Source organism: Aulostomus chinensis, chromosome 20 (genome assembly GCF_037954235.1).
Source record: "Aulostomus chinensis isolate RoL2024-O1b breed Wild chromosome 20, RoL_Achi_v1.0, whole genome shotgun sequence".
Classification (NCBI taxonomy): Eukaryota; Metazoa; Chordata; class Actinopteri; order Syngnathiformes; family Aulostomidae; genus Aulostomus; species Aulostomus chinensis.
Window position 1 is genome coordinate 6,417,500 of NC_141339.1, and position 18,901 is coordinate 6,436,400.

The 18,901-nt window shown below is 38.8% G+C and overlaps 2 protein-coding genes across 2 annotated transcripts; both read left to right on the forward strand.

Moving 5' to 3' along the window:
• The first annotated feature begins 55 nt into the window (after positions 1 to 55).
• Positions 56 to 12,696, forward strand: casp8ap2 (caspase 8 associated protein 2). Its single transcript, XM_086190087.1, has 10 exons — positions 56 to 356; positions 1,684 to 1,758; positions 2,212 to 2,286; positions 2,676 to 2,770; positions 3,421 to 3,495; positions 3,944 to 4,059; positions 4,605 to 6,991; positions 8,295 to 11,085; positions 11,467 to 11,566; positions 11,668 to 12,696. Exons 2-10 carry the CDS (start codon positions 1,725 to 1,727, stop codon positions 11,719 to 11,721), a joined length of 5,727 nt encoding a protein of 1,908 aa, XP_086046213.1. The 5' UTR covers positions 56 to 356; positions 1,684 to 1,724; the 3' UTR covers positions 11,722 to 12,696.
• Positions 12,697 to 14,398: 1,702 nt separating this feature from the next.
• gja10b (gap junction protein alpha 10 b) lies at positions 14,399 to 17,493 on the forward strand. The gene is made up of 3 exons (XM_086190332.1): positions 14,399 to 14,515; positions 14,601 to 16,025; positions 17,180 to 17,493. Exons 2-3 carry the CDS (start codon positions 14,619 to 14,621, stop codon positions 17,216 to 17,218), a joined length of 1,446 nt encoding a protein of 481 aa, XP_086046458.1. The 5' UTR covers positions 14,399 to 14,515; positions 14,601 to 14,618; the 3' UTR covers positions 17,219 to 17,493.
• Positions 17,494 to 18,901: the final 1,408 nt, after the last annotated feature.

Genomic DNA, 18,901 nt, shown 5'->3' on the forward strand with positions numbered 1-18,901 from the left:
CGGGTCACCCTGCATTCCGCCCACCATGACGCTTGGTGATGACGTTAGAGGACAGTGACGCCGGCTTGGTGGACAATTTGATGCGAGAGTTTAGCTGGAGCCAAGTAGCATATTTATCGCTGTTTAGTGCTTTCACCGCTGCGCAGAGACTAAATAAGAATGTTAGCGTTAGAAGGAGCGAATGAGTCGAAGTGAAATGGATTACATGTAGCGTCTGACTCCGGTTTTTTTCATATTTTTCGGCTCCTTTCAAGCGGCTTCAAGGCAGTGACACTCCGCGGGAAAATGTCGTTACTTCCTGTGCAAATAATTATTGGCGCGACATTCTAGTTGTAAACAACAGGAGAAAAGATCAAGTAAGTCCAACTGCAAGCATTTTGTCTCCTTTGATATCTGACTGATGTGTCGGATTCTTATTAATATCGTTAGCGTTACTGTCATAATGTGTGTTATGTCGGCATAGTGAATAACGTAATAACTCAAGGGAAAACTGAACAAACAATCAAGTTGATTTTTAACTCAATAAATCGCTCTTCAGGATAATGCAAATATATGTAAGCTTTTGTCATTTCTCTGGTGTTGTAAAAGTCAGATTGAACTGCCAATTTCAGGTAGCTTTATAAATGTACAGCAATATAAAGGTTACTCTCCGTTTGTTGTGTTGCCTTCAGTAAAAGTCAGATTCAGACCAGAGACAATAAGCTAACAAAGGAGCACTGTCTGACGCTTTAACTTAGAATTCTACGAGTTATAGGTATTTATTTTTACTCATCTCTTCTCAATTCTGTTGTAAGTTGACTTCGTTCTTTTATTTTTAGACTTCAGAATAACAAGTGATCGAAGGAGCTTTAGGTAGTTCACAGTCAGCACATTAGCTTGTCCACTTGATTTGGATGCAGTAGTGCGGTGCCCAGTTCCTCTCTCACGGTGTATTTCGTTGTCTCTACGTGAGTTTTGAGTTAATGCATTTCTCGAAAAAAATGTGATGAAGGGTATATTAGAGCACTCGGAATACAGACCAGCTAAAGCAAAAAGCCTATTTTTATTAGGATCGGTAATTTTTCACGACAGTATACATTATTCTCTGAGAAATTAATGAAAACGTCCCAACGTGCATTATTTTGAGAGGTTAAAGAAATGAACAACTAAAATAATCACGTTAATATTAGAAATATGAGTTCCTTCATAAAGTTCAAAGAAATTTTTTGAGAGAGAGAGAGAGAGAGAGAGAGAGAGAGAGAGAGAGCAATCTCAAAAGCGAAATAAGTCTGAAAATCTGTTCCATGTTCATGGAACTACTCCAGAGTGGTTCTTTCCAGTTCTTCCTCATCCAGTGATTCACCCCCTCCAAAGATTCTAGTCCCAATTGGCACTAAAATTATAATATCTTAAGGGAGGTTAATCCATTATGGTTGTAGAACAATGGAAATGGTTGCAACTACATGACACAGATGAAATTTGGTACATTTTTTTTTGTTGACTCTGTTACTCAGACTTTCTGTTACAAGTCCAAGTCTAAGCTGAGATCAAAGACCCAATAACAGTATCAGTTTCATGGATATTTCAAACTGGTTGCTCACATATTTAGGCACAATTACCATACTTTTTCTTGATATGTTAAATGCTACGTTTGTTCTGTAAATTAGGATTAATTTTTTTATTTTCTTTTGACGTTGGTATCAGGTATTCCATGAAAACGTGAGCTGTGAGAGGTATTTGGAAGAATGGAGAACACAGACAACCAGGAGCCCTCTGGTTGTACGTATGATTATGATATTTGCCTAGGCTGTTATGTTTATTTCATTTTGTGATCTTTTTATTTTATAAAGGATTGCCATCTCCTGTGATGGTATAATAGTGGTTTTATTCCAATTTCCAAACACACTGTGACTGTTGACATGAAACTAAATTCTATCTTAGAAAACATATAAAATGCTTTTCCAGGTATACTCTATTCTCACTGGAAAAAAAGTAATTATTTTCTACAAATAATGACAAAAAATAGTCCCGTTTTCTATGTAGTGCACTATAAATAGTGTTCCCACAGTTAAATGAAAAATGTACCATTCATATCATATGGTAGAATGTGTGGAAGTCATTTTGTGGATCATATAGATACATGTTATTTCTGCAAGTATTATGTCATTGTTATGTAACAGAACTGTTTGATTATATCTGTATAATTGATATATATTTGTGACACATCCACAGTCTTGGTTCCTGATGTTAATGAAGATTCTATAGATATCTACGATGACCTGGATATGGGGTTGATTAGCAATGCAGGTAAAAGTCTGTTTTGAAATATCCTAAAGTGCTCTGCTCTATTTTGCTTTATAAAAGGCAGTGATTTGAACAAACAACGATTCAAAAAGAATGTACTTGAACTTTTATAATAACACAAAATTTAACAATCAGTAAACAAAACAGGAAAAGGAAAATGTATATTTGCCAAGTTAAAGTACACATTAAATGAAAACCTAATTATGTAATCGAGCATTTTACATTTTAATTGCGTTTCTGCTTGAATTTTTTAGGAGCGCATAAACCTGGTCTTTCTTACTATCAATGATGTTATTCCATTCTAGTGTTTTGGATTTTGTCTGACACAAATATCTTGGCTCAACATTGCAGCAGAATGTATAATGAATTTATTATATTCCTGGGTATGACAGAAAAGTCCCCCCCCTCGCAGCTGAAGGCGTCAATGGATCTTTATGAAGAAATTGTAACAGAGGAACAGCAGAGCAGGGAGTCGTCTTACACTGAGGTTTGTTGCTTTGTACTTCATGCTTTCTCTCACTGTCTTGATAGCTATTCATACACTTGTTATACTGAATGTGAGACTTGATAAACCTGTGCCTGTTTGCTGCTGTTGTGTAGCTCTTTTGTGGCTGTGTATCTTTTTCAGATGTATGACATGTGACCATATAATTATGATGTAAGCCATGACACTTTTTTTTTTCTGCCACCTGAAAGAGGTTGAGATTCTGGGCTGAAATTTGGGCAACAACTTCTGCCAGTACCAATGTTTTTTTTTTGTGTATTTTGTGTTGTTATTTATCCCCCTTTCGTGCCATAGAAGCAAAAAATTAACAGAACTTTATCACTCTGACTTTGAATGAGTATCTTTTCAATCATACGACTTCATGAAGCAACACTAGACCTGTATTCACATCAACAGATAAACTCTAGCTGCTGTTATCGGTGAATTCAACCTTTATTTGCCACTTGGCTGATGGAAATATCATAGATACTAATATTTGGCAGATAAATAGATTATTCCTTATTATATACATTATTTGTGTGTTTGAAAAGGGCTTTGAATATGCTAATCAATACCAGTAATGGTGACTTTGCTAAAATCTAAAATGCTGGAGCTGGAATCAACAAGCTCACGTTGCCTTTTTTTTTTAACAGTTGAACTCCCGATTCCAAGCAGCTCAAAACCAAATTAAAGAGTTACGCAGGAGACTGGAGCAGATGGAGATGCAGGTTTGTTTTATTTAACTTAATGTTAAAATGTATTGCTCCTGGAACATCATAAGGCTCTTTAAAGAAGTTTGAATAACATCCATTATTCCAATTTTTCTAATTGTGTGCCATGTTAATATGGTAATTAATAGACCAGATACCATATTAACTGGAGCTATGCTAAAATTGTTGCATGGATTCTGACATTTATCTTTTTTTTTTCATTTGATATCACTTAAACTATCCATTGTTTTTGATGCTTTTCAAAACTTGTAGTTTTCAGGTTTTGAAAATATCAGCATCATGTGTTAGATGACAAAACTGTTGTCACTTCCATTTTCTCATGTGTAGACATGGTGAAGATAAGGTCTTAAGATCCTGATTGAATGAATTCCTGAAGGAGTCAGAGAGCCAGCTTGGATATTAGGGAAGAATCACCGTTTTCCTTCTTCTTTTGTGTGTACAATAGAACTCAGGGCTGAACACTGAGAACTATCGCCTCAAAAAGAACATCTCTGCACTATTACGAACAGCAAGACAGGAAGTGACTCGAAAAGATGCTGAGATTCAAAGACTGAATCAGTGGTAAGTGTTAATATTTAAATCTTACCTCAACAACTTTTGGCAAAATGATCACCAGAAACACACCAGTGATTTTAATGTGGCATTACTTCAATGGCAGGGAGGGGGATTTTTCTTAAGCTGACATATTGGGTCTATCTGTTATGCATACCGGACAGCACAATTAGGGCAATTTTTTGGGAGATTTTGTCATCTTTAAATTTCCCGGGGACCACATTGTCACCTGATTTAAAAAAAAAAAGAAAAAAAAAAAGACCTGTGCTCAAAAAAATATTGGGATGGATTGCAAGAGGGCGTGCGTCTTGTTTGGTGGTGGTTGTGCATCAGTCATCATTATGCTCTTGTAGCATATTGCAGATAAACTTGGTGTGTGTCAGGTATTACTCAGCTAATCTAGCAGTTACAAAGTGATCTAGCTGTGGCTGATGACAGTAGCTTATTCATTTTTATACTTTCTCAATATTCATAGTTTAACTTGTTACACACATATGCTGATTCGAACAATCCAAACTGATTAATGCATTTCTTAACTTTCCTTTTTCTTACAGGCCAAAGAAAGGTCAACGTCCTCATCTTTCCAGAAACTATCTGCAGGATCAAAGCTCCTTCAATCATACCTCCATTGGCTGCTCCATGAATAGGCTTCATCCTCCATCATCCAGTTCCCAACCTGTGCCGTCATCCAGCCCTGCCCTGCCCCTGCCTCTCACTTCTTCTTCAAGACTGGATCTAATTCAAAATGATCATCTTCAACCATCCAGAAAAGAGAGTGACAGCTCCAGCAATCAGCCCAGTGGCTCTTGTGTTGAGATCAAAGCTCCAAAAATATCTTCTAATCATCATTCAAGAGGTTCCTTGAGTGGAGATTGCCAAGTACCTGACAAATACGCTGAAATTTCTGTCAGCAAATCCAGTGTTAGTTCATCAACACAACAAAGTGAATCAGATAAGCACAAGTCTAGGCACAGAGATGAAAAATATCAAGGACAAATAGTACCCGAGTCAACAGAAAGGAAACATAGAACCGGTTCAGATGCCAAGGGGGATTGTGAGAAAAACAGGACTCACAAATCAGATAAGGATACACGGCGAAGATATGACTCGAGATCAAGTAAAAGTGGGAATTACCAAAATGATGTAGGGCACCACAGACCAGAGAAGGCCTCAAGCCCTCCACCAGAGGTTTTAAAAATTGCAGGTTCCAATGATTCAGAAGGAAGAAGTCGAGAAAGGAGAAGACATAAATCCAAAAGGGCCACATTACATTCTGAACATAGTACCGATCACAGCTCTAAAGAGGGCCATGGTCGATCTTACAAAAAAAATAACAAGGATGATAGACATAAAGGTTCTGGCTCAAAGGACCGGAAAAAGAACTCTTCACACCAACATGCTGAGCGCCGCTGTGATTCCTCAAAAGACAAGGAATTAGGAAGACTTTCAAAAGATTGCCACAGGAGGGAAGATGGACAACTTGAAGATGCAATTATTAGAAAGTATAAAAAGAAGTTTGAGGCAAGCAGAGACCATGAAAGACTACTATCAAATGAGTCACAGTATGTGCAAATAGACATCCATAGAAAGAAGAAGACGCATGAGATCTTAAAAAGATCAACGGAACTTATTACAGAAAAATTATTTGTGGATGAAAATAGTCCAAATAGGAAACTATGTTTCATGGAAACTTTAAATTTAACCCTATCACCAGTCAAGAAGCCAAGGTTGCCCAACACTGCAAGACAGAATGACCTTGAAGCTGTGGAAAAGGCACTTGAGAACGGGCCAGATGGTGAGGAATCGCAGCCTGATATTGAAGATATGTGTGTTATTGATGAGGTAGCCAGCATTGAAATAGAAGCTGGTATGGAAGATACTGAAGAACAGTCTCCAGATATCACCAGAACTCAAAGTTCTGATAAAAAGATGCATATGCTGAAAGATAACCAGGAAAAGAATAAAAACCAGAGTGCAACTTCTATGACAGACAAAGGGCTAGAAAGCAGTTCTGTCCAAACCACTTCAGGAATGAACCAGCGCCTTCATAGTGTAGGGATAAATCTCTCTGCAGAAGCACCAGAGAGTAGTTCTGGATTATCAACAGATGGAAATGTTCCAACCATTCAGGAAGAGAAAGTCAAGTTGACCCCAGACAGGCAGGTTATTAAATGTGGACAGCCAGACGCCACTGATGGTGTCATTGACACACCTGGAAGCCTTCATGAACTACAACAATCAAACAGTGGAAATAGCACTAAGCAATGCGTAGTTGTTATCGAATCAGTCAAGCTTGATTTAAGTGTTTCTAAAGCAACAGCACCACAGACAATCTCTCTCAATTCAGTCAAAGAATATGGAGATATTAGTGGAAGCACCAAACCAGGAAGTCAGCAAACTTCCCCCGCCATCCTAATGCAGGACTTACCATTAGGACCCCCCACTTCATCCAGTTCCCCCAATGAGAAAGATGCTTATCATATACAAGATGGTCTCAAAGATGTAGAAGCAGTGTCTAGCACTATAAGCCTGGAATCACTTCCACAAGAAGGGCTGAGTTTACCTGAAGCTATTTACGTGTTAACGCGGACAAACGAAGATGACAGCAGTAACACTGTGAATGACCCAAGCTCATCAACTGGCTGCATCGCTGTGTCAAAAGTCAGCAGCACAACAGAGGAAATGGTACTGCCAGAGAAATACACTGACCTCACTTTCACACCAAAGAAGAACTTTAGCCCCGCCAAGAGTCTTGAGAGTAATGCTGAGCCTTCCAGTTCTGTACCATTACTTCATGATGAGGACTCCATGATGCACACCCTGAGCAATCTGAAGAGAATCCCTGATGCCATAAGCCCTCTGAGGAGTCCTATACGGATAACCAAGAGAAGTCACCTCCATCTTCATAGCAAGCCTGGTCATGTCAAAAGCCTTCAAAAAGGTAATATTAGCATGTTTGTTAAGTCATGAGATTCTGAATTTTTTGTTAATGCACAATATTTTGAGGGTTTATCATGACTTGGATCTGTTGTGATCAAACCTCCTCTACATCTGATCATCTTAGTTTTCATCCACTTAGAAGTGACTAAGTTTATACTATGTGCCTTCAAGCATGAAGTAGTTTGGAGCCTGTTGTGGTCCATGTGAAAACATGAAACTTCACATTGAGAATGGATGTTTCAATCAAGTAGGAGCCATCTTGTGTCTTCCAGTTAAAACATTCCAGTTGAAAAATAAATACATATTCATAGATTATGGATTTATCCCTGCGGTAGAGGTGATTTCCTTTTGGATTATATTGAGCATTTAGAAAAAGCGGCTTGAGTTTTCAAAGTCACAGTGATGGTGTTATAAGTGCAACAGGAGGAAATAAGATTATCTGCAGGAAGTTGTGGCTTAGCATAGCAAAGCAAATAGTGCTCCTCGTATTTAAGTTGCCAGAATGTGGATATGATTCTGGTGCTATAGTCAACAAGATTCAAGATTGGAGGAAGCAGCAACAGTTCCCAGCTCAAAAAATTTGCTGCGATTACAAAAGTAACAGTTAAGCCACAATGCAGGTCTGGAAGAAATGGGTGATTAACACTGTCTATGCATTACAAGCATCAGACAGCATGCAGCGTAACAGGACAGTAGCCTCGGGCAGCTGTACGGACCACTCTGTTCGTTGTTCACCACTTCAATTACCAAGAGGCCAATTTGGACTGGACTAGTATTATTAAAAGAACTGTGTTTGGTGAAATAGGGTTAGTAATTTATTTGTGTGGGATTTTTTTATTTTACAAATTACAGACATGGCACATGATCACAGACAACTATTGCAAATACAGATTGATAAAAGTCTGCAAGTAATACTTATCTAATCCTGTGTGAGCAACCTCAAAACATCATAAATATGTACATTTGCAGTAGCAAGTTGGCAAGTGCTGTAAGGTTGAGTTTATCTATATAATGACTTAATTTTTTTCTTGTGTAATGTAGTCTGCAACTCTGCAAATTGCTTACATGTCTGAATATTCTTTGACTAGTTGGTGTGACACCTAAATTGCTCAAACCATCAAGATATTAAGTGCAAATTATGTCATTTACTGTCACCCATTCCTTCAGAAGTCTCTTTTTACTTATAAATTAGTACAAAATGAAGACAACTTAAAACACAGGAATGCTGTAATGATGATATGTTACCATTGTGAGACGTTCAATCATAATTCTAATGATATATTTTCATTTTCTCTGTTTTGTAGAGTTCTCAGGTACAGCTACTGATGCCAACTCAAAGAAGGTGGATGTTAACAAAGAGAACAAATATCCAGGGTCTCCTGTAAAACACGGTACGCAAGACTTGGCAGAGAAACTGTCTGATCTACCTTCAAGTCTCTCTGACACTGAACTGGAGGAAGGGGAAATACTAAGTGAGACCGATGAGCCAACTTCAATTTCTACCACAACCAAGAGGGACAAATTAATGCCGTCAGTCAGAAAAAAACACATTTCAAACTCTGTGTTCAAGAGGAAAACAGAAGAAAGGTGTGTTGCTTCAACAGAAATGGCTGAAAAATATGTTGGATCATCACAAAGCCCGGCTAGCGGTAAGAGTCGTTTTAAAACTGTTTGCCCAGCATCATCCAAAGCATCTTTTTCAACCGTAGAGGAAGTCATGGAAACATTCAAGTTGGTTCGCTCTGAAATCCGAAAAAAGTACATGAAACTTCATAAGACCTTCCCTAAGAAGAGCTTTTATGGTGTGATGGAAAATTTCCGGGAGTCTTTTCTAGAATTTGTTGATGGGGCCCATTTTGGTCACGTATGCTGTCAGGCAGGGGAGCTGAAATCCAAGCTGAAGGCATTGATTGAATCTGTGTTCAGCAAAGTAGTGAACAACGGTATTGTGAAGCGAATCTTTGAACAGCAAGCAGTTGATCTTAAGCAAAAGCTGTGGGACTTTGTAGATGTTCAAGTTGACTACTTGTTCAAAGACATTTTTGTGACACTGAAGAACTTTTGTAGACCAGCGAGAGTTAAGTCTGAGGACACAAGGTCTAGTGGAAATGAAAAAGAGTGTGGACTACCTCCTGCAAAGATACAGTGTCAACAGAAAGACACAAAGTCTCCACCAAGCAACCTGAATCGAATCAAGACTTGTGCAGTTGCGCCATACAAAACAGGCCTTGGAAGTAGAGGTAAAGATATTAGAATGACTCATGTAGAGAAAGACAGCGATAACCTCAAAACACAAAATTTTAGAAACACCGAAAGTGGTGTTGACTTCCCATCTCCTAAAAAGCCTTCACCACCAGAGAAAAGTAACATTGCTTCCTTGATGGTCTCTCAAAGTAGCTCTTTGCTTGACAAAACTGACTTTGAACTACTCACAGAGCAGCAGGCTTCTAGCTTAACATTTAACCTTGTGAGGGACTCTCAGATGGGAGAAATATTCAAGTGCTTGCTGCAAGGCTCTGACTTGCTAGAAAGTAGTGGCATCGCAGGAGAAACCACAGCCTGGTCCCTCGGTACTCCAAAGAAGGATGGAGAAAGAGTCATTAGCATTACGACGCCAACCAAATATGGCTCTCCTTCGAAATTACTTTCCCCAACTAAATTTGATACACCCTCCAAACTTTTTACTACATGGTCTAGCATCTCACCACGCAAGATGTTGTCCTCCCCACAGTCCAAAGATCATGGACGGATGAATCCAGCTTTATTTGATGAAAGTTGCATGTTAGAGGTGCCATCACAGAGTCAAGCAATGATGCAGCACAGCTCCTCTTCTCAGAGGGCTTACTCCATCCTAGCTGAGGATCTCGCTGTCTCCCTCACCATTCCCTCACCTCTCAAGTCTGACAGCCATCTCAGCTTCCTACAGCCTTCGAGCGTGCGCATCATGTCCACTCCAGACAGCGTCATCAGCGCTCACATAAGCGAGGATGCTCTGCTGGATGGAGAAGATGCTACAGAGCAGGACATTCACCTTGCCCTTGACACAGACAATTCCAGTCTCGGGTCTAACAGCAGCATGGCCTCACAGGCATCTGGCAAACCTTTTGTGTTCAAGCCAGACTTGCCTGTGCAGGCGCTAGTGATGGAGAGATCCAATGATCATTTCATTCTGAAGATTCGTCAGTCGACCTTAGGAACAGATGTTACATTCACTGCAGATACAAGCTTAAACCAGACACTAATGGAAGATGATCAGCAACATGGAAAAGACATCACAAGTCAGGAAAGTCAAGCAAAATCTGTATTACTGGACAAGTTTGAAAAACATACTAGTTCCAGCAGACCTATATCCACTGAGGACTGTGTCACTGACGTTGCTGAACATTCCAAATTGTGTCAGTCTGGTGCAGATTTTTGTCTCCCTGATAATGATGATCTAACACTAAAAAAACACAAACCAGAAAATATGCCAATTCAACATGATGCATCTAAAGAGTCCTTTTCAGAAGATTCACTGATACTTTTGGCTTCTCCTTCTAAAACAACACCTTCAAAGATGAATTTGCACAATATTGCTCAAAGCTCTGATTTTTTATCTGAGCAAAGCAGCCCAGCAACCAACCGAGAAGATGTCGCCCTTGTTACCGATGGGAGCACAAGTCCATTGAACCATGAAGGGAAAAACATGCCAGTTCAACTTCCCAGTCCTTCTAAAACCATTCTGTTAAATAATAGTCAAGCTGCTGAAAGCTCTGGAACAAATCAGAGTTACCAAGAATCACATGTTTCAGACTCGCCTAGGGAGGAAATGGAGGTGTCTGAGTCAGAGAGAAGTCTCACAATTGCAGATGATTTAAGCAGTACCGCAGAAAAAGACAAGTATTGTGAGAAAAGGCAGAAACGGAAGAAACACCAAGAAAGAACAAAATCCAAACGGCCCAGAAAGGAGAAAGAGGACCGTATGGAAGATATGGTGTCTGAATCCAAGAAGAATGATAGTGAAACATCATCCTCGCCCTTGTCCCTGTCCCCGAACAGCCTCTCTGCAATGAACGTCATCAGGAAAAAAGGCACTGTGGTGATGGCGTGGACCAGGTCAGTAGCAGATGCAGTAATGTATACCCCCTTATCATGCATCAAGACCAAACGCAGAGCTAATATTCACCTTGTATTACCTGTGCAATTTTGCTTGCTGGAGTATTGTATTTATTTATATTCCTCTTGTGAGTAATGCTAATAAAAACAAGTTCTTCTGTGTGTTGATCAACTGTGGTTGAAAAGTCATATTGCTGCTTTATACTATATACAGATCAAAATTATCTCGAAATAATTGAATATTGATTTGTATTGTAAATGTGTCTGTCAAGTTGGTCTGCAATACCTTTTAAAAACTGTACTGTTATGTAAAAAAAACAAAAACGTTCACACAATGAATGAAAATATGAAGGCTTGTTATGTATATACTGCTTTTTCCAGAGATGAAGACCGAGCTATTCTTATTGACCTCAAAACCAAAGGCGCATCTCGTGAAACATTCTCTGAATTGTCAGAAAAGCTGAAGAAACCATCCTGCCAGGTAAGTTTAGGTGTCTGTTAAAGTTACAGTTTGTGTAAGACTGTAAAAGAGGTGCAGATTTGACTTAAACAATTGTTGATTTCTTTTTTATTTTCTCTCAGATCGCTCAGAGGTTTTACCAGCTCATGAAACTCTTTAGAAAGATGGACCCTTGATCTCACTTCCCACAGTTGATTTTTTTTTTTTTGCAAAATGATTTAATATTCTTACACACAGTACATGGGTGAATGCTGCTTTTAATGCAAAGTGGTGCAAGAGAAGAATCCTGGACGGCTGAGTCATGAGATATTCGAAAAGATCCCAGGTTTCATCATGATTTCAAGATTCCCTGCCAAGTAAATAAAAAGTGGTCAGCAGTTTGAGCTAAGATTTGTTCATCTCAGGTCAGTAATTAGAAGAATGAGAATGCACGGTATTTTTAAGGTATGAAAATATTGTGTTGGAGACATTGAGCTGTATTTGTTCATGCAGTTTTAAAAGAACTCAATTGTGATAAACAAAAATTAACGACTGACCAAATGTCAACTAAGTAAACATGCAGTTACCATCTGTTTTCACTTTTTGGTTTTTCAAGATCCAATGTACAATCTCCACGTGGATATCTGTTCTGAACATTGTCAAGTTTTTTTTACTCCATACAGCATCTGAATATGGTTTTCTGTCTCAACTCTTTATATCTACATGGAAAAGTTGCAAAAATATCCTAAATCCATTGTTCATCTAGACCTAAAACTGCCTCTGAGGTAGCATAATTTTAGTTTTCATTCAAATACATGTTCCTTATTTTTTTCCCTATGAAAGGAATAATTGGGATATTATATTATTATTATTATTATTATTACTATTATTATTTAGTGGGTGATATTTCAGACAATATTTTAATGGCGGTGGGAACTTGATTTGTTTGAAGGTTAAAGTTTGTCCATGCCTGTGCACATGACTGTGCATCAATGCCTTAATCTGTCTATACAGATGAAACCTTTTATCTGTGTATTTTGTTTGACCCATCCTATTACTTCTAAACTGCATGGAATTTGTTATTGTGAATACTGTATATAATTCTTTAATGAAAATAAAGTTTTATTTATTTATTTATGTGTTTCTTTTGAATTCTTATTTGTATGAATTGTAACCAGAATATGATATTAGTGGGGAATTTGGAGGAAAGATGGAGGCTGAGAACCACTCTGGGAAGGATTGCAACATTTTGAACCAGTAAAATAATTGTACTTCACCAGTTGGTACATGTAGAATATAACTATTTTAGTGGTTCAATATGCAGTATTAACTATTAAATGAGGTGGTGCAGTGGTTAGCACTGTTGCCTCATAGCAAGAAATTTCCAGGTTTGAGCCCCTGCTTGGGCATGGGATCTTTCTGTGTAGAGTTTGCATGTTTACCCTGTACCTGTGTGGGTTCTCTCCCAGTACTCCGTCTTCCTCCCACAGTCCAAAGACATGCAAATGTGGACTAGTGTAATTGATTATTCTAAATTGACCATAGGGCGTGGCTGTGGGTGTGAATGTTGTCTATATGTGTTGGTCGTGCGATGGAATGGTGATCCATCCAGGGTGAACCCCACCTATCGCCCAAAGGCAGGTGGGACAGGCTCTAGCCCCCCCCCCCCCCCAAAAAAAAACCTTTAACAGGATAAGTGGTAGGAAATAGATGGATGGATGGATGGATGGAGCAGTTAAATGAGAGAATATTTGGCACCTAATAGGTCATTTAGAATATTTTAAGAAAGTAAGACTTAATGAAATATCAAATAATAGGAAAGGCTTAAAGGCAAACTCTTGATTTCAAGACATTCACAGTCATAAAACTGTTCAGGAGCTGAAGCAGAGCTAGATTGATAAATGGTTTCAGCCTATATGTTCTCCAGCAATGGACTGGCATCTTCCTCTAATTTTGTAAGAGACCCAATGTTAAAATAATTCAAAGAGAATCTAGTGAAATAATGGTAGTAATATATAAAAATTACAGTTAAAGATAAAGTACTGTGGTCCTCTGCTTGTCCACTGTGCCTTAAGCCCCTTATTACTGGGTGTGTGCAGTGCCCACTGCCTGCCTTTGTGGGACCTGGTTCAGCTAGGCTCCTCATACCTCTGTGGACACAGTATTCATTGACATAATTATCATGTTCATTTAAGATCTATTCTGATTTTATTATATAAAATCAGAAGGACTAAAGAAACTCTCAATTAAGAATGAAAGTCTTTGGTCTTGAACCCTTCACCCATACAGAGAAACCAGTGGACTTTTTAATTCAGCTCAACAGTTAAAGTACACATAGTGTTATTTGTTGACAGACAACACTATGTGGACACCCAAGCTTTGCTAACTTGTTCTGGTTTCAGGTTTTCCAGCAGATATTGGAACCTGGCATGATGGATTTGCTGCTATTAGGACACAAGATCATTAGTGACCTCTAACACTGCATGTGGGCTCATGTTAATGTCGAGCTGGTTTTGAGCAGTCTCATGCTGAGACAGGAAAGAGTCCCCAAACAGTCAGCCCAGGAATAAAAATGCATTTGCTAAAATACTAGTCCATGCTTTATTTCCCTCAATTGGATGTAAACCCTATCCATAAAAAAACTACGCAGACTTTCAAAACTTGAAACATACATTTTGCCCTACATTTTACATATTAAGCGAGAAGAAAACATTCTGTGTGACTGGTTATTGACATCTCAGTTGGTACTATTTCCAGTGTAGTGTCCTGTAAAAGTGGCAGGGTGAAACTAACCTCAGGGCAGAATGGGGTCATGTGTTGGATCAATCCCTGCTAACTAGAGTCCTAGTTCTCATCTGCAATGAAACAGTGTCAGCTACTGAGACAGAGTGATCACGTCCTGTAGAGTCTTGTCTCTATCCAAGAGAGGCCAAATGAGCCCTCATGACTGGTTTAACGGTGAAGCACGCAACAGAAGGACCTCAGAAAAGTGTAAGTAAAGCAGCTCTTTGATCCACCTCTACCATGTTGTTGAAACTGACCTTTGTGACCTCTGTGATTTTGTCCACAATGACAGCAAATAATGTAACAGAAGATGGGGGATTGGAACTTATTAGGGAGTATTTTAGAGGAGGTCCATATTCATTCCACCATCGTGGGAAAGATCTGGCTCACCATCCTCTTCATTTTTCGGATGCTTGTGCTAGGCGTCGCAGCTGAGGATGTCTGGGACGATGAGCAGAGTGAGTTTGTTTGCAACACGGACCAACCAGGCTGCAAGAATGTCTGCTATGACCAGGCTTTCCCCATCTCCCTCATTCGCTACTGGGTACTTCAGATAATTTTTGTGTCGTCTCCATCTCTGGTCTACATGGGGCATGCCTTATACCGTTTGAGGACCCTTGAGAAGGAGAGACACAGGAAGAAAGCCTGCCTGAAAGCTGAGCTGGAGGGAAGAGATGCCATCCAAGAGGACCATAAGCGAATAGAGCGAGAGCTAAGAAAACTAGATGAACAGAAGAAAGTAAGGAAAGCTCCCCTACGAGGCTCCTTACTGCGCACATATGTTTTTCATATCTTGACCAGATCTGTGGTGGAGGTGGGTTTCATTATAGGTCAGTGTGCTCTGTATGGCATAGGACTGTCTCCACTATACAAATGTGAAAGGTTGCCTTGCCCCAACAGTGTTGACTGTTTTGTGTCACGACCAACCGAAAAGAATATTTTCATGGTTTTCATGCTGGTTATTGCAGGAGTTTCTTTATTCCTCAACCTTCTGGAGATCTTTCATCTGGGGGTGAAGAAGATCAAACAAAGTTTGTATGGATACAAATATGGAGATGATGAGAGCATGTGCAGGTCAAAGAAAAACTCCATGGTGCAGCAGGTTTGTGTACTTACGAATTCATCACCACAGAAGTTGATGCAGCTTACACAGATGACCTGCTCAGTTGTGCCTGATACTCACGTGGACACTCAGCCATTGCATTTGGCCCCTCAGAATCAAGAGGGGTTGACCAGCACTTACCATCAGGCCATGCAGGAGTGCAAGCAAAGCCAATCAGATATCCAGACCCTGCAGAAGCTGGGGGCTGCTGAGAGACGTTTCACACTGGACAACAGGATGCAATCATGCAGCAGTGATGAATCAAATGCACCTCATAGCTCCAGACAGCCACATTACATGGGACCAAGACCAACAATCATGGCCAGCCACATGGAATTCCCTGCAGCCCTGAGGAACCCTCCACAGAGGAAGCAGAGCAGAGTGAGCATTTGTAAGGAGCTCAGCGACATGAGTGATTCTCCTGAGAGTGATCACTTTCCCACAGCCAGGAAGTGCAGTTTCATGTCTCGTGGTCTTTCTGAGGGTATGCTAGCCACTCCATCTGACAGTGTAGATTCTGTCAATGGAACAGACACTGAAGCCCAGCACCTCACCCAGGGAGAGAGTCCAGCTATGACCCCACCGCCTCCAGCAAGTGGCAGGAGGATGTCAATGGTGAGAACAGATCAGGGACCATCATGTATTATTTGAAGTAACAGATGTACATAGTCAGTAATGTGATCTGGTTATGACTAAATATATTCATATGGCAAAAATGGCAATTTTAACATAGCACCATGCTACCCTAATTTGGTTGAAAGTTTCACCTTTGACCACAATTGCCTGGGTGACCACACCCCTACAACACTGCAGCATTTGGAGAATTGCTTAATAATGAGTTGACACACCAATATTACCAAGTGACAGGACATACATTGTCATGAAAACATTTAATCAATACATATCAAATCTCCATCAATAATCATATCACATTAGGATTTGTGGATGTCTTGAAAATCTTAACATCATATTTTGACTCAAATAATGTTGATTAGCAGTTGAGTATTAATTTAAAGAATAGATATATTTCAAAGAATGCTTATATAGCAAAATTCTGAAATACTTGAGTAATCGAACTATTTTCGAGGTCATACCAGAGTCAGAATTAGAACTAATGTGTCCAAATATGGAAGCATTTCAGATCAATGGTCGTAGTATATAAGGAGTTTGTTAAACAGTTTGGGTGGGACGAAAAGTTATATCACAATATATTGACATGGTTTTTATGTTTATTGATCGATTAATACTCTGGTAATCAATATTAATAGTTTTTTAAAATTAAAACAGTTGTTTTTAAACAGATTCCCTCATAGCCAATTTGGCTTCAGTTTTGTGTGTTTAAAAGAATCAAAGCAAAGGCATTAAGTTGATCTTAGTTGTCAGGTTCAACTGACACCACACTTCAGTGAGTAAATCCTTAATGGTATATTCTCTTCATGTCTATGTATGTGGTCTTTCTCTTTACCTAGACACTTACATGGAGGTTTGGCCCCTCAGGAAGGATTATTATTTATGTACAATAACAACAAAGACTACTTATTATTTTTGTGTATAACATGGTGCATTGTAGCTATACTATATTGCAATATAATAATTACTCATAACTGGAATTGCAAATATTGGAGGACAGACGATAGAAATTATTATTTATAGCAACAGCATGTACTTGTATTCATTTCACATTTTTGGGATTTTTGGATTAATTGTCAGGGAATTTGTTTGCTGTTTGAATAATGACTATTCATAATTCATATGTTTTCTTTTTTCAGAGCATGATTCTGGAGCTATCTTCGATCATGAAAAAGTAAATTTTATGATCAATGTTGGAGACATTTGGAAGGTCAGAGGGGACTGCAGGGTTTATAACAACTTCATAATAACTTTATAACAATTGTATGTTTTACGGCCTGTTGTTGAGCTCTTCAGATCACTTATTCTATTCTATTTATTATTATTATTATTATTATTATTATTATTATTATTATTATTATTATCATTATTATTATTATGGCACTTCACCAGCAAACAACATTTAATGATTTGCAGAATGGTGTGTTCACAATGATCTCGCCACTATTTCATTATGATGATAGTTTGTAAGCTCCTTTTGGAGACTATAAAACAAATATGAATCAAAATTCTATTTCAGTCGAAGCATATTTTACTGCTCATAAAATGAGACCAAAAGCCTTTTTGAAAGATATTTGACAAAAGATTGTAATAAAACAAATTTTTTTTTTAATTGGTATCCACAAAGGAGATACAGGAAGTGTCAAAATGAGTGCTAATGGCTTATCATACAGAATGAGCTTGAGAAAAAAGGGCTCTTCAAATTCAATGTTTTGTTTTGGCTGCATGTAGTCCAGTATGATACATGATTATATTTGACGAAAGTGAATCTTTCTGTGGTTATTCTGTTGACATTTCCTGAGAGAACACTTATCCTCCTCCTCCACCTCCTCCTCTCCCTCCCCCTCCTTCTCCCCCTCCTCAGTAGGACCAGACTGCTTCGTGTGCTGTGTGACATGTTCAGTCTGGAAGGACTCTAAAGCTTATAGTGTAATTTGGCTGAGCAGAACATGGTAGTTTAAGATATCACAATCTAGTGAAATGTTTGTCTTCAAAATTATATTTTGACTTAAGATATATTTTTGCTGCCACATTAATAACCAAAGTGATTACTTATACCCAGCTGACAATCAAAAAGTCTTTAGACATTGGTATTTTTGCAAGTTATGTTATAACCAATATCCAACATCTTTTTAACATTTTGTGCCAATCTTGACATAGAAGTACTGTGACCAAAACCCAAAGTCTGCTAAATATCTTGTTTAGCCTTAGTCATAAGGCATTTTTAATTATGTGGGTTGGAGTTTGATGTCAGATAAGTTGGATTTTATCATCAACCTTGATTTTCATTTTCAACCAACGCTTAACACTTATGTAACCTCTTTCAGTAGTTAAATTATATCTGGTGTTAGCTGGGTGATGATTAATAAAGATTATAACTAAAGCACAGAAACAAGACCATGCCACCTCTTATCAGTCCAACCACACAAACCTCACTAATTCTTCAGTGTCAGTCACTTCTGTGTCATCATTCTTAACATCTTAGACTCCCTATATACATGCATTTAGCTAGGGTCTGAGTTCGATACATGTAGCCTATATAGGGATTCTAAGATGTTAAGAATGATGACACAGAAGTGACTGACACTGAAGAATTAGTGAGGTTTTTGACAATGCATGCAGCATGCAGTATGGCGTCTTGATGGTAAGCACTGTTGCCTCTCAGCAAGAAGGTTCTGGGCAAAGACCTCTGTTGGCCCAGGTCCCTTGTGTGTTGAGTTTGTATGTTGTTCCCATATTTATGCTGGGTGCTATGATTATCTCCCATTACCAAAATATTTCCTTCTTATAACAATAATCATTGAGGAGGCCATCTAGCCTCAATCTTAGCCCCTGCTTTCTCAGCATTTGACCCTGCTCCT

Bases quoted from the DNA above. Each gene is read 5' to 3' on its own strand.
- gja10b (XM_086190332.1), top strand. From the start codon at position 14,619: ATGGGGGATTGGAACTTATTAGGGAGTATTTTAGAGGAGGTCCATATT. The intron at 16,026-17,179 runs GTGAGAACAGAT...TTCTTTTTTCAG, and splicing joins GTGGCAGGAGGATGTCAATG to AGCATGATTCTGGAGCTATC.
- casp8ap2 (XM_086190087.1), top strand. From the start codon at position 1,725: ATGGAGAACACAGACAACCAGGAGCCCTCTGGTT. The intron at 6,992-8,294 runs GTAATATTAGCA...TCTGTTTTGTAG, and splicing joins TGTCAAAAGCCTTCAAAAAG to AGTTCTCAGGTACAGCTACT. The intron at 11,086-11,466 runs GTCAGTAGCAGA...TGCTTTTTCCAG, and splicing joins GTGGTGATGGCGTGGACCAG to AGATGAAGACCGAGCTATTC.